Source organism: Herpailurus yagouaroundi, unplaced genomic scaffold (assembly GCF_014898765.1).
Source record: "Herpailurus yagouaroundi ecotype Mexico unplaced genomic scaffold, PumYag 355, whole genome shotgun sequence".
Lineage (NCBI taxonomy): Eukaryota > Metazoa > Chordata > Mammalia > Carnivora > Felidae > Herpailurus > Herpailurus yagouaroundi.
The window spans coordinates 6,131,060-6,146,785 of record NW_024412572.1 but is presented as its reverse complement, the minus strand read 5'-3'; the positions used below and the strand labels follow the sequence as shown (position 1 = coordinate 6,146,785).

Sequence of the window (15,726 nt, the reverse complement as noted above, 5' to 3'; positions counted from 1 at the left end):
ATATTCTCTAGATCCATCCATGTTGTTGCAAATGGCAGGTTTTTGTTCTTTTTAATGGCTGAATAATATTCCATTGTGTATATATACCACGTTTTTTTATCCATAATTTGGCTATTGTAAAGAATGCTGTAATAAACGTAGTGGTGCATATATCTTTTCAAATTAGTGTTTTCATATTCTTTGGGTAAATACCCAGTAGTGCAATTGCTGAATCATATGGTAGTTCTAACTTTAATTTTTTGAGGACCCTCCATACTGTTTTCCACAGTGGCTGCACCAGTTTGCATTCTTACCAATAGTGCATGAGGGTTTCTCTTTCTCTATATCCATGCCAACACTTGTTGTTTCTTATAGTTTTGATTTTAGCCATTCTGAGAGGCATGAGACTATATTGTGGTTTTGATTTGCATTTCTATGATGAAGAGTGATGTTGAGCATCTTTTCATGTGTCTGTTAGCGATCATGTATGTCTTTGGAGAGATGTTTGTTAATGTCTTTTGCCCATTTTTGTTGATTTTTGTTTTTTTATTTTTTATTTTTGTATTTTAGAGAGAGTGCAAGTGGGGGAGAGGGACAGAGGGAGAGAGGAAATCTTAAACAGGCTTCCGTGCTCAGTGTGGAGCTTCACACAGGGCTTGATCCCACAACTATGGGATCATGACCTGAGCTCAGATCAAAAGTCAGATGCTGATCCACCCAGTCACCCCTTCTGCCCATATTTTAATTGGTCACGCTTTTTTTAATTATTATTATTGTATTCTTTATGGTCATTTTATGAGTGATCTTTGATGTTACAACTGTAATTGTTTTGGGGTGCCACAACCTGTGCCCCCATAATGGTGAACTTAATCGATAAATGTGAATGTTGAGCCTGCTCTACCAACTAGCTATTTCTCTGTTCCTCTTTATTCTTTGAGCTACAACAATACTGAAGTTAAGCCAAGTAATAGCCCTATTACAGCGGCCTTTTAAGTGCTCAAGTGGAAGGAAGAGTTACACATCTCTCACTTTGGATCAGAAGCTAGAAATTATTAAGCTTAGTGAGGAAGGCATGTGGGAATCCTACGTAGGTCAAAAGTTAGGCTTCTTGTGCCAGCTAGCCAGGTTGTGAATGCAAAGGAAAAGTTCTTGAAGTAAATTAAGAGTGCTACTCTAGTGAACACATGAACAGTAAGAAAGCAAAATAGCCTTTTTTGAGGATACGGTGAAAGTTTTAGTGATCTGCATAGAAGATGGAACCAGCCACAACATTTCCTTATGCCAAGGCCTAATCCAGAGCAAGGCCCTAACTCCTAAGTTTTATGTATGCTGAGAGCTGTGAGGAAGCTGCAGAAGTTTGAAGCTAGCAGAGGTTGGTTCATGATGTTTGAGGAAAGAAATCATCTACACACCACAAAAATGGAAGGTGAAGCAGCAAGTGCTGATACAGAGCTGCAGCAAGTTATCCAGAAGATGTAGCCAAGGTCATCTGTGAAGGCGGCTACACTAAGTATAGATTTTCGGTGTAGAAAAAACTGCCTTCTGTTGGAAGGAGATGCCATCTAGGACTTTCATGGCTAGAGAGAAGTCAATGCCTGGATTCAAAGGGCAGGCTGACTCTCTTGTTAGGGGCTAATACAGCTGATGACATTAAGTTGAAGCCATTGCTCATTTACCAATCCTAAAATCTCAGGGTCCAGCTAGGGGCATCTGGCTGGCTCAGTCAGTTAAGCATCTGACTCTTGGTTTTCACCTATAGCTGGTGAGATTGAGCCCTGCATCGGGCTCCTGTGCAGACAATGTGGAGCCTGCCTGGGATTCTCTCTCTCCTTTCTCTGTCCCTCCCCTGCTCACATGCTCGCTCTCTCTCTCTCTCTCTTTCAAGAGAAGTAAAATAAACATTAAAAAATAAATCTTTAAGAATTGTGCTAAATCTACTCTGTGTTGTATAACTGGAACAACAAAATCCAGATGACAGCACATGTGTTTACAAACAGTTTACTGAAATTTTAAGCCCACTGTTGGACCTGCTGTGCAGAGAAAAAAAAAAGATTCCTTTCAAAATATGACTGCTCATGGACAATGTGCCTGGCCACCCGAAAGCTGTGATGGAGGTGTCCAACAAGATTGATGTTGTTTTCATGCTTGCTAACAGAACATCCATTCTGCAGCCTGTGGATCAAGGAGTAATTCAACTTTCAGGTCTTAATATTTAAGAAATAAATTTTGTAAGGCTACAGCTGCCATAAATAGTCTTCTGATAGATCTAAGCAGAATAAATTGAAAATCTTCTGGAAAAGATTCACCATTCTAGATACTATTAAGAACATCTGTGATACATGGAACAAGGTCCAAATATCAATATGAACAGAAGTTGGGAAGAAGTTGATTCCAGCTATGGCAGGAGTGACTTTTAGGGCTTCAAGATCTCAGTGGAGAAGAAAGTGTAGACGTGTTGGAAAGAGCAAGAGAACTACAATCACAGAAGTGGAGCCTGAGGATGTGACTGAATTGCTGCAATCTTGTGATACGGCTTTAGCAGATGAAGAGTTGCTTCTGATGGATGAGCAAAGAAATTGTTTTCTGGAGATGGAATCTACTCCTGGTGAAGATGCTGTGAAGATTATTGAAATGACGACAAAGGATTTAGAATATTATGTAAACTTAGTGGATAAAGCAGTGGCAGTGTTTGAGAGGATGGACTCATATTTTGAAAGAAGTCCTAATTGTGAATAACATGCTGTCAAATAGCATCATATGCTAAGAGAAGTCACACGTGAAAGAGACAATTGATGTGACTCCATTGTTTCAAGAAATTATAACAGCCACTCCAATCTTAAGCAACCACCACCCTGATCAGTTAACAGTCTGATGAACATCAAGGCAAGACCCTCCATCAGCAAAAAGATTATAACCTCCTGAAAGCTTAGATGATGTTGAGCATTTTTTAGCAGCAAAGGATTTTTTAATTAAGGTGTGTACATTGCTTTTTCAGACACAATACTATTGCACGCTTAATGGACTACAGTATGGTGTAAATATAACTTATATATATGCTGAGAAACCAGAAAATTTATTTGACTTGTTCTGTTGTGATAGTTGTTTTATTGCCATGGTCTGGAACCAAACCCACAGTATCTCTGAAGTGTGCTTATACATTGGTGGAGACTCATGAAGTAAGTTCTTGTGGTATGGTCCCATTTCAGGTTTAACCTGTGTCATTAATGGGGCATCATTTTTCCTTGTTCTGCAATAATTTGAATATCACAACTCTTGATCATCTTATCCTTTGATCAGATTTCTCTAAGGACTCTTTTCCTATGAACTTTTGAATAATTAGGAAAGATTCATTTTTGAATAATTAGGAATGATTAATTTTGGAAAGTATTTTGATGATGTGTCATTGTACCTCCCATGTTTATATCTTAAGTCAGAGATTTACCTGTAAGAAAAAAATTTAATAACTTGAAGGTCTTTGATGCTTAGAGACTAGAAAGATTTGATGTAGTGACATGAATTGTATTTCAGGGTGTCCTGATGTCGGAAGAAGAGGTGTTTGAACTTGTTCCTGATGATGAGCGACAGTGTTCAGCGTGCAGAACCACATGTTTTCTCTCTGCTCTGACATGCTCCTGTAATCCTGAGCGGCTTGTGTGTCTCTACCATCCAGCTGATCTGTGCCCCTGCCCCATGCAGAAGAAGTGTCTTAGGTATCCATAAGTTTCTTGTAAAACTTGTTAATTCTTTGAAAACCAAGGGCATTGTTCTTTGTAATTTCCCTTCCCCATGTGTAGGCTGGTGACTTTTCCTTGTCTCTCTGCCTCCCTGCTGTGGACCAGTCCTTTAAAGTTGGCTCTAAACTTGGCAACTGAAGTTATTTTTTTTTTATCAGTTGATTTCATATGTTCCCTGTCTCTCCCTGCATTAAACCTCTGTGGACAACTTTGATTTTTTTAAGACCCCATTCACCTCATCATTGTATTAAACTGATTATGTTTAAAATTTATTTTCAAGTTATTGTTGGATTTTCAAGTTTTTATTTCTGTGTTTTGTTTGTTTCTCTTTGTTTTTAGATACCGCTATCCATTAGAGGACCTCCCTTCTCTGCTATACGGTGTGAAAGTCAGGGCACAATCTTATGACACTTGGGTCAGCCGTGTTACAGAAGCATTATCTGCCAACTTCAACCACAAGAAAGGTTAAGTATCCTCCTTTTGTATGCATACACTGAAATTACTGTCACATTGAAAGAGGCCTTGTGGGGCGCCTGGGTGGCTTGGTCGGTTAAGCGTCCGACTTCGGCTCAGGTCATGATCTCACGGTCCGTGAGTTTGAGCCCTACGTTGGGCTCTGTGCTAACAGCTCAGAGCCTGGAGCCTGTTTGGGATTCTGTGTCTCCCTCTCTCTCTGCTCCTCCCCCATTCATGCTCTGTCTCTCTCTGTCTCAAAAATAAATAAACATTAAAAAAAAAAATTAAAAAAAAAAAAAAGAAAGAGGCCTTGTTTTGTTTTATGTGTTTTTCTATTAAGGAAAAATCTTAGGCTTCATTTAAGATTTGAGACTAATGGATTGGTTGACTGACTTAAGATTTAGTTTTCTATTTGAGAATCTTCTCTTACATCAAAAGTTAATATAAAATGGGGCAGATGGCTAACTGGCAATAGATATGTATTTTGGGGAGCCATTGTGACCAGTGGACTAACACTGAAGGCTAATTAAGAACAAGGAATTGCAGGGGCAGCTGGGTGGCTCAGTCAGTTAAGTGTCTAGACATTGCTTGGGATTCTCTGTTTCTCCCTCTCTGCCCCTCCCCTACTTGCATGCATGCTCGCTCTCTCTCTCTCTGTCTCTCTCAAAATAAATAAATAAAACATTAAAAAAAAAAAGAATGAGGAATTAACCTTACCTGAGAGAAATCATCCATAAGGATTAGGAATGAGCATCTGCTCATAAGCTTTTAATTGCATTGGTGAGATTTTCCCAGCTGCGATGATTCTTCTGATAGGTTGAGGACTAACTTGAGAGGGGTTGGTTAACATTTTTAAATGGCTTTTTATGTCTGTGGTTATAGCATACGGTTTTATTCTTACAGATTTGATTGAATTACGAGTAATGCTGGAAGATGCTGAGGATAGGAAATACCCAGAGAATGATCTCTTTAGAAAGCTCAGGGATGCTGTAAAAGAAGCAGAGACCTGTGCCTCTGTGGCTCAGCTGCTTCTCAGCAAAAAGCAGAAGCACAGGTAAGACTATGAAGAAGAGTTGGGTTCCCCAGTGGTTTCTTGTGGGTTTTTTGGTCTTGTTTGTTTTTCTTTCAGAGTAGAAGCCAGAATTTTAACTGGCTCACAAGGCCCTCTATTTAATCTTTGATCTCTTGTGGCCATTTCCCTTTCTCCTCCAGTCATGTCCCAGTCTTAAACCCCTACTACTCTCCCTTCTTTCTTGCTTCACTCTGCAGTCTTCTTCCCCTTTCTGCTTTTCCTACACACTGGGCACGGTTCTCCTTAGGGCCTTCACAGGCCTTCCCTGCTATCCAGGTGGCTTGTCCCTCACTTCTTTCAGGTCTTTTTCAGATGACACGTTCTTGAAGAAACTTGCTCTGACAACCTTTATAAAATTGCAACCTTTTTATTCTTTTTTCCTGTTTTTTCTCCTAGCCCAGTCACCTCTGATATACTAATTCATTATCTCTTCTACTGTTTCCCAGGCCCACTAGAACATGTGTGAGACTAGGATGTTGGAGATTTTTTATTCTTTTTTTCATTGCTTTATTTCTTGTGCTTAGCACAATGCCTGGCACATAATAGGTGTGCAATAAATATTTGTAAATAAATAAATGATACTACGTGCTGAAGGCAGGTGGCAGCAAAGAGTAACCTTGATGGTTGCAGGAGAGGCTGTTATTAAGGAGTGTAGAAGTATGAGCCCTTGATTTAATGTCATTTGTATGTGTTAAATTTTCTGTGGTATTGTTTTGTATTCATTCCAACACATTCCTGGTATCTGAACAGGTTCTTCTGTAGCACTTCACATTGGGTTTTAAAATTACTTTGTATATTTTTTATTTATCATTTTATTAGAGAATCTTTCTTAAAGATGTTGGTCAGTGAATCTTTAGCTGTCATTGGGTCACTAACCCTCTCGGAGAATCTGGCAAAAGCTTAGAGACCCTTTTCTTAGAAAAATGCACATACACATACAGTTCTGAATATGTTTCAGAGGGTTTATTGTCTCCTAAGTTAAAGGTGCCCTTGTTCCACATTTTAAGCTTTTTGAGGTAGAAGATTTAGTTTTGTTAATGAACATAATGTTTTGATCTGAGGAATTGATTAACTGTTTGAAATGTTTAACACTTGTAAGATTGGAGGAACTACAACTTGGAGTATTGAATCTTTGAGCCATTAACTAAAGAGGTAAATACCTGATTTGGAGGTGATCAGCATTACAGTGGAACCTCTCAAACACTCATATTCTGGGGTTGCTTGGGTTAGAATTCTAGAGAGACTAGAAGCCCCTTTGATATCAGATGACTATGAATTTTTCTTACTTATGTCTCAATATTATTTCACATCAGGCAGAGCCCAGATAGTGGGAGGACTCGGACCAAACTGACAGTGGAAGAATTGAAGGCCTTTGTCCAACAACTTTTTAGTCTTCCATGTGTCATCAGCCAAGCTCGACAAGTAAAGGTGGAGTATTACGTTTCTTTTCTTGGGTAATAACCTTTGTAGTATGGGTTTCTGTTTTGGGCAGATAAAATACTGTGTCTAGACTAGTTTTTTGTTCTGTTTCTCTTACTGCTGACAGTAAGAATCCTTTGGTTTAGGGGCGCCTGGGTGGCTCAGTCAGTTAGGCATTCAACTCTTGATTTCTGCTCAGGTCATGATCTCACGGTCGATGGGTTTGAGCCCCACATCGGGCTCTGTGCTGACAGTTCAGACCCTGCTTGGGATTCTCTCTCTCCCTCTTTGTCTGCCCTCCCCTGCTTTCTCTCTCTCTCTCTCTCTCTCTCTCTCTCTCAAAATAAATAAATAAACTTAAAAAAAAAGAATTCCTTGGTTTAGTTCTTAGTCTTTAATACTCCCTTTAAGATTCTGGAACCAAGAGTAATTAGTTTAGAATTTTTTTCTGTTTTAATTTTAGATCAGAATCCCTATCTGGCATAGGTAAAATTGAAATGCAAGAAAATCATTAAAAGAATCTAAATGTTTCAATAAGTTATTAGTTCATGAGCTTTTAAAAATATGAGCTCTGAAATTACTAGAGTCCTGATGGTTTCTTGAATTTGTAAAATCTAAAAAGTATATATCAAATACATTAATTTGTGTAGTTAGTATTCCTTTGATAGTTCATGGTGGTGGTTTGTGATTTGGCCATGGGCAGGATATCTGAAATGGTTTTTATCAAGGTTATCAGCTTGTGAAATCTAGTATCAATTGTGTTTTTGCTTTATTTCTTGTTGTGGGAGCATTTTGATAGTTGACCACACTTTCCTATTCCTATCTGAGAGACTTTCTTCTCTAAACATCTGTGACATCACACTCTCTGGTTTTCTAGGTTTTTCACAGTTCCTTCTCTTTAGTCTTCTTTGCTGTTTGTTTTCTCCTTGGCTTGACTTCTAATTGTGGAGTATGTTCAGAGCCTCAGCCCTTTCTTTAGTCTAGGTCTTGACATCTTACTTGTTTAGTGACATTAAACAAATCTGATCTGATTCCCAGATCACCAGTTCTTAGTGCCTTTGTTCTTTTCTACAGGCTTGTACGTCCAGTGGCATACTCTCCATATCCCTTTGGCAGACTAAAGTAATCTTAAAAGCCTTTTTTTTTTTCAAGATTTTTTTTTTTTTTTTTTTTTTATTTATTTTTTGGGACAGAGAGAGACAGAGCATGAACGGGGGAGGGGCAGAGAGAGAGGGAGACACAGAATCGGAAACAGGCTCCAGGCTCTGAGCCATCAGCCCAGAGCCCGACGCGGGGCTCGAACTCACGGACCGCGAGATCGTGACCTGGCTGAAGTCGGACGCCTAACCGACTGCGCCACCCAGGCGCCCCTTAAAAGCCTTTTAATGAGTCAAAATCCTTGATTCCTTTATTTCTCTTATTACCCTACAACCAGTCTCTAAACAAGTGCTGTTTTTATCTTCAAAATGTATCCCAGAGTGAACCATTTATCATCATGACCATTGCTTAAACTGCTCTGAACCACTAGATTCTAAGCCTTAGGTTACTGTAATAGCCTCTTAACTCACCTCCTTTCTTCTTCTCTTGTCCTTGATAGTTGATTTTTTATTTGGTAGCCAGAATGATTGTGTAAAATATAAATCAAATCATATCATTTATTTGTGGTAAAATTCTCCAGTGCTTCCTCAAAGCCATTAGAATGAAATCTAAATTCATAATCTACAGGGCACTGTGTAATCTGACCTCTGCTTATTTTTAAACTGCATTCTCCACTTTGCTTCTCATCACCCACTCATCCAAATGAGCAAGACAGCAAGCTCATTTCTCTTTAAGAGCTTTTGTAGTTATTACTTGCCCTGCCTGAACTGCTCTTCTTCCAGATCTTCTTATAGTTCCCACTTCTGTCTCCTTATTTTAGTTTCAGTTTATCTGTTTTCTGTGACCACCATTGCAATGTAGTATGCCCTCCTTCTCTGGTCATTCTCTATTGTGTTCTATTTTGTTCTCATAGCATTTAAAACTAACTGAAACATTTCATTCACGTATTCAGTGTCTGGCTATTTAGATTAAACTGCGTTCCTTGAAGACAAAGGACTGTATGTTTTAATATTGTGCACTTAAAACAGTGGCTATATCTAAGTCTGCAGTCTTTAAATATTTTTTGAATTGGAGCGCCTCCGTGGCTCAGGGTTAAGTGTCCGACTTTGGCTCAGGTCATGATCTTGCGACTCGTGAGTTTGAGCCCCACATGAGGTTCTGTGCTGCCAGCTTCAGAGTCTGTGTCTCCCTCTCGCTCTGCCCCTCCCCCACTCATGCTCTCTCTCTCTCTCTCTCTCTCTCTCTCTCTTTCAAGAATACACATTTAAAAAAAATTAAAAAATTTTTTTGAATGAGTCGTATTTTAAAAGGAAGAAGGTAAGTAATTACAGAGAAGCATATTTATGATATTTACGTTTTTTACTATCGTATCTATTTGGTGCTATAATGGTGAGATTATTAGATAATCTAGAGTTTGTTAGTTTGCCTGAGCTATATTCCATACTCATTTTGTATCTTTTATTTTTTATTTCTTTAAAAAAATTTTTTTTTCCATTTATTGATTTTTTTGAGTGACAGAGTGAGACAAAATGAAAGTGGGGGAGGGGTAGAGAGAGAGGGAGACACAGGATTGGAAGCAGGCTCCAAGCTCTGAGCTGTCAGTGCAGAGCCTGACATGGGGCTTGAACCCACAGACCGTGAAATCATGACCTGAGCCGAAGTCGGACACTCAACTGACTGAGCCACCCAGGCGCCCCTCATTTTGTATCTTTTAAATTTGGTTGTTTTTGTTGTTTTTTTTTTTTTTTTTTTTTTTTTTTTTTACTTTTTCAGAATCTCCTGGATGATGTGGAAGAGTTTCATGAACGTGCTCAAGAGGCCATGATGGATGAAACCCCAGATTCTTCCAAACTCCAAATGTTGATAGACATGGGTTCTAGTCTCTATGTGGAGCTACCTGAATTAGCCCGACTAAAGCAAGAGCTACAGCAGGCTCGATGGTTGGATGAAGTAAGACTGACCCTGTCAGATCCACAGCAGGTCACTTTGGATGTCATGAAGAAACTGATAGACTCTGGGGTGGGGTTGGCACCCCACCATGCTGTGGAGAAGGCAATGGCTGAACTACAGGAGCTCCTTACAGTCTCTGAGCGTTGGGAAGAAAAGGCTAAGGTCTGCCTGCAGGCAAGGTGAACACATATATTGATGACTGTTGCCTCTTTAGTAATGAAGTCAGAGTAGAACCGAAGGAGGAACATAAGGTTCTATTTCATTAAATATTTAATTAGATGTTTTGTGCCTTCCCTGATCAATCACTAAGTTATTGAATAGGTCTGCACATAAACAGTTTTCAAATATTGTGTGCACTCTAGTGCAGAGTACTTTGCTAGGTACTTTAGGTGATACAAAATAGTATTTTGTTTAGAACTTTCCATTACCTATGCTGTATTTCAGAGCTAAGAAATGTAAAGCTCACCACCATATGTTACTGTTAACTGAGAGGTACAGAAAAATGCAACAGGAGTTTAGAGGAGAGGTCAGTGTTAGCTTGGGTGCTCAGAAGAGAAGCTGGAGAGAAAAGAAAGAACTTAGGTAGAGACTTGAAGCATGAGTGCGATTGAAGCGGAAGGAGGTAGGAGAAATGTCATAAGCTAAATTGTGTTTTGGTGACAAAAGTTAAATGGGCTTCCCTGGAGTAGAGGATTTATGCAGGAAAGTAGTGGGAAAGAGAAAGAAGGGGAAGAAAACATTAAGTTGCATTAGCATTGGCACCCCATTGGATTTGTGAGATTTCAGTAAAGCATTCATCATATTTGTGTATCAACTAATTTCATAATTATGTAAGAACTAATGTCCTTTATTAAAGTATTTCTTCAGCTAAAGTTGATACACAATTTCTCGTGTGAGGATGAGGAACCTGGGATACTTAGATCACATAGTTCTTAACACAGCTCAAATTTGAAGCCTTTTCCACTTCATTCCAAAGTCTTCATGTACTTAACTACTTTGCCAGCTACTTATTTTGAATGCAGATGATAGGAAAAGCCTTAGATGATTTAATGAATAATGACCACAGTTTTGTTTTGCCAAGAAAACGCTGCATGTATTTTTGCTGGATATTTTGCTCTCCAGATGCCATGGAGAATACATACTAAAACGTATCCATAGCTTTTTTTTCCTTTGAAACTATTCAGTGTCTTCAGATTCATGACAATTCCAGGAGCATATTAAATGGGAAAAACTAAATAACTGTGGAATGCAAAACTATAATTTGGTATACCTGATGCAACTTACCGTAGTCTACAGAATGAAAATTTGGCGGTAGTAATATGTGAAAACTTTTTCTCTCATTTTTCTACATTTAATCAGTCACCAAGTTTTAGTGAGTTTGCCTCCAAAATGTCTTTCGAATCTGTCTTCACTGTCACTGACCTAGTTACAGTACTCTTGTATTTTCCCTTAATCTTTGCAATTCAGTAAGTATTCGTGGAGTAGCTGCTACATGCCAGGCACTGTTTCTCAGTGCTATAGAGACAGTAGGGAAAAGCACACAGAGTCCCTGCTCTAAAATAGAGCCAACATTCTAGTGGGGAGAGCCAAGAGACAGGTGAATAAGTGAGTGTATGAATGGATGAGTAAATTTTAGATAATTAGTGTCATGAAGAAAAGAAAATTAGAAAATAGAGGGTGATGGAGTTTGGGGATAGTGGGAAGAAGAATCTTTTGTTTTCTTACTCCTGTCAAGATTATCTTTTTGGGGTTTTGTTGTAGTTGTTTGTTTGTTTTTAAATATAATTTATTGTCAAGTTAGCTAATATACAGTGTTTGCAGTGTGCTCTTGGCTTCGGGGGTAGATTCCCTATGATTCATTGCTTAGATACGACACCCGGGGCTCATCCCAACAAGTGCCTTTCTCAATGCCCATCACCCATTTCCCTTCTCCCCCAATCTGTGCCATCAATCCTCAGTTTGTTTTCTGTATTTAAGAGTCTCTTATGGTTTGCCTCCCTCCCTCTCTGTTTGAAACTATTTTTTCCCCTCCCTTCCCCCATGGTCTTAAGTTTCCCAAGTTCCACATATGAGTGAAAACATATGAAATCTTTCTCTGAATGACTTATTTCATTTAGCATAATATCCTCCAGTTCCATCTACATTGTTGTAAATGGCATGATTTCATTCTTCCTCATTGCCAAGTAGTATTCCATTGTATATGTAAGCCACATCTTCTGAATGGATAAAGTTATCTTTTTGAAACACATCTATAATATTCTTCACGTCTTAGCATTGATTGATTACTGACCATTATTTTCTCAATACCCTTCTTCGCTTTTGGCCTTTTTTTCCCCTGCCTCTTAAATAAAAGCTTTCCTCAAGATTCTGGTGTAGACCACTTCTGTTTTTCATTGTGTACATCTCCCTGGAAATTTCATCTAATTTCTTGGCTCCATTTGTCCTCTTTATACTGATTAACTCCAAAATCTCATGTATAACAGATACATTTCATAGATATCATCTACTTATTAGATAATTCCATTGGATGTCCTGTTGGTTCCTCAGATTCCCCAAATCCAAAATTGGGTTCATTCATACATAAGCCAGTACTTTGGAAATTAACTTTAACCTTTCCTTTCCATTTCCTTACCCTCAAACTCATTTAACTACCAAGTCATGTTGATAATATTTCCTCAATGTTTCTCACTTTCATTCTTCTTTTGGGTGCTGTCATAGCTGGCCTAAATCATAGCAACAGGTTCTGTGACCTCAGTGACCTCACTCTTCTCTAACCCATTCTCTACATTGCAACTCGTATTTTCCTAAAATATAGGTATGGCTTTTTGACTGTCTTGTTTAAAGCCCTTCAGTGTTTCCCATTCTCCTTGGGATGAAATTTAGACTCCTTAACCTGATTCATAAGGCCATCTGTAATTTAGCCTCTTGCTTTAGGATCTAGCCTCATCCCTTGCCTATCTTCTTTGCATTCTGTGTTCCAAACATAGTGATCCCCACTTGCTTTCTTCAGACATGCCATGTTCTTTCTTGTCTCTGGACCTTTGCACATGCTTATTTTGTTTTCCTGTGGAACATTTCTTCCCTTCTGCCCAGCCCCTGTGGTATACCCCTACCCTGCCCCTGGTCCCAGCTTTCCTGACTCACTCCTATTAAAAAAGGATAAGAAACTTTAGAGGTCACTTCTGGGAAGCCTTCCTTCACCTGCCAAGTCAGTTTAGGTCCTCTGACTATATATTCCGATAGCATCTTACAGTGCATCATAACTGTGTATTAATAATCCCCCTCCACCACAAGATTGAAAAGTTTCATGAGCATATAGTAGGATTTCTATATGATGAAACTATTCCCACCCTCAGTAGCTTCCTGTTGCTTTCATAGTGAAATTCATGGCTGTCAAGACCGCTTATATCAGTTTGTATCTATCTTTCTGGTCATGTTCTCCTACTTCCTGCTCTTACTCCTATTCCTGTTTTTACCTCCATCCTCATGCCAGCCCCCATCTTAAACTGGGCTACTAACTTAATTTTTTAAATATTTTATTATTATTTTTAAAATAATCTCTACCTCCAATGTGGGGCTTCAACTCATGGCCCTGAGATCAAGAGTTGCATGCTCGGGGCGCCTGGGTGGCGCAGTCGGTTAGGTGTCCGACTTCAGCCAGGTCACGATCTCGCGGTCCGTGAGTTCGAGCCCCGCGTCGGGCTCTGGGCTGATGGCTCAGAGCCTGGAGCCTGTTTCCGATTCTGTGTCTCCCTCTCTCTCTGCCCCTCCCCCGTTCATGCTCTGTCTCTCTCTGTCCCAAAAATAAATAAAACGTTGAAAAAAAAAATTAAAAAAAAAAAATTAAAAAAAAAAAGAGTTGCATGCTCTACTCATCGAGCCAATTAAGGCTGCCCTGGACCACTAACTTATTTTTAAATGTTTCTTCCTGTGTTTGTTCATTATATTCCTGGTTTTTCTTCTTTAACATTCTACTTGATAAAATCACTTCTTTAAGCGCCCCTCAAGGCCCTTCTCAGCTCCCCTAAGCAGAATTAAACACAACATCCCATTTTGATGAGCCTATACTAATTTGTTCTTAGTCCCCAGTACAGGTTTAATTTTTATCTTGTATTCTGATTAGTTGAGGATAAGGTCTATTTTATTCATCTTTTTTGTAACTAGGTATTCTTGAATGCAGTTGAATTAAATGTATATGGTCAATATTAATGGACTTCTAGACTATTGCTTTTTACATTGCTGTCGAATATGCATCTCTGACAGTTTCAGATATTGTGGAGTACTAAAATAGATGCAATTTACTATAGTGAAAAGAGCATGGGCTCTGAGACTCATTCTGAATCAGTATTTCGGCTGTGCCATTCACTGTATTAAATGACTTTGGGGGTAAATAAATGAATTTTGAGCTAAGGTTTTCTTATTTGTAAATTGGAAATAAAGATAATAGCTGCTTTGCCTTCCTTATAGAATTGTGGTAAGAAGTAAGTAAAATCATGTATATGAAAGTTCTCTGCACATTCTAAAATGTGATTTAAATGTTGGTAGCAATTTGACTTTTCCTCATGCATCTACCCTATTTTTGTATTTTTTTTAGACCAAGGCACAGTGTGGCAAGTTTAGAAAGCATAGTGAATGAAGCCAAGAACATTCCAGCCTTTCTACCCAATGTGTTGTCCCTGAAAGAGGCCTTACAAAAGGCTCGAGAATGGACAGCGAAAGTAGAAGCTATTCAGGTAAGGAGCCTCTTGAGTTATCCTACCATTCGGGTAATGCTGTCTCACAGATGAATTCTTTAAGCCTATAATTTTTTAGAATAGAATAACCAGAATAAAATAATGATAGTACTTAAAATTCAATTGTTCTTCCATCTGATTCTATCATTCAAAGTAAATATTACCTATTTAAACGTTAACTTGTTTTGTTGACTCCCTGCTGTGAAAGATGACAGAATTAGCTATTTATTTAACTCTTAGCAATAGGGAGTTTATTCCCTGCTGTATTCTTTGAATCTTTGCCATGTGCGCAAGTTACTTTAAAATAAGAGGCAGCAAAAAGAAAATGAAATTAATATTTACTGAACCCCATAACACTCATGGTACTATTCTAGTTGTTTGGGAGCAGAAATGTGAGGGAAGGGTGTAAAGGTAGTACCCAGGCCCTCAAAATAGCATATTCTCTAATTAGAAAGACATATACATTTTATTTTATTTAAAAAAAATTTTTTTTTCAACGTTTATTTATTTTTGGGACAGAGAGAGACAGAGCATGAACGGGGGAGGGGCAGAGAGAGAGGGAGACACAGAATCGGAAACAGGCTCCAGGCTCTGAGCCATCAGCCCAGATCCCAACGCGGGGCTTGAACTCACGGACCACGAGATCGTGACCTGGCTGAAGTCGGACGCTTAACCGACTGCGCCACCCAGGCGCCCCAAGACATATACATTTTAATTTAAAACAAACTATAATGAGGTGCCTCAGTGAGTTGAGCATTCAACTCTTGATTTTGGCTCAGGTCATGATCCAGGGTTGCGGGATCAAGCCCTGTGTCAGGCTCCATGCTGAGCGTGAAGCCTGCTGAAGATTCTCTCTCTCCCTCTGCCTCCTTCACCCTACTTTCACACTCTCTCTCTCTAAAAGAAAAAAGAAAATTAAAACAATGAAATAAGGGCTAGACATGAAACTGTATTTGAATATATAAAATTCCTCCTGAATTATAAAAACCTGGCAGCATTTTTAGTATTGAGGGTATACCTACTCTTTATTGTAGAACTATATGCAAATAAAAGGAAACCAACTCTACTAAACTTAGGAGAGAACATACTGTAGTTGTCAAGTTCTAATGACTTCTGTTTTACTTTGTTTTAAGTTGATTTTTTCTGGGAGCTGGTTAGCCACACTTTTTCTATGCTATTTTAAAAATTACCTGTGTTTTCATTAGGGCAGCTCCTCTGTTTCATCTTTAACCTATTTCAGGAAGTTGGTTGTCCTCGAATGTCTGATAACCCTTAGTTGGCTGTT

At 38.8% G+C, this 15,726-nt stretch overlaps 1 protein-coding gene across 2 annotated transcripts in view; it reads left to right on the top strand.

Moving 5' to 3' along the window:
* The window catches only part of KDM5A (lysine demethylase 5A), a 99,998-nt gene that overhangs the window by 53,071 nt on the left and 31,201 nt on the right, over positions 1–15,726 (top strand). For both annotated transcript variants that reach the window (XR_005786759.1, XM_040462704.1), the window contains exons 15-20: positions 3,508–3,689; positions 4,053–4,177; positions 5,073–5,223; positions 6,555–6,669; positions 9,532–9,887; positions 14,303–14,441. Coding sequence is in view for 1 of the 2 variants with exons in the window: in XM_040462704.1 (XP_040318638.1) it covers positions 3,508–3,689; positions 4,053–4,177; positions 5,073–5,223; positions 6,555–6,669; positions 9,532–9,887; positions 14,303–14,441 (1,068 nt within the window). In the remaining variant the exon portion in view is untranslated. The remainder of the gene's footprint in view (positions 1–3,507; positions 3,690–4,052; positions 4,178–5,072; positions 5,224–6,554; positions 6,670–9,531; positions 9,888–14,302; positions 14,442–15,726) is intronic.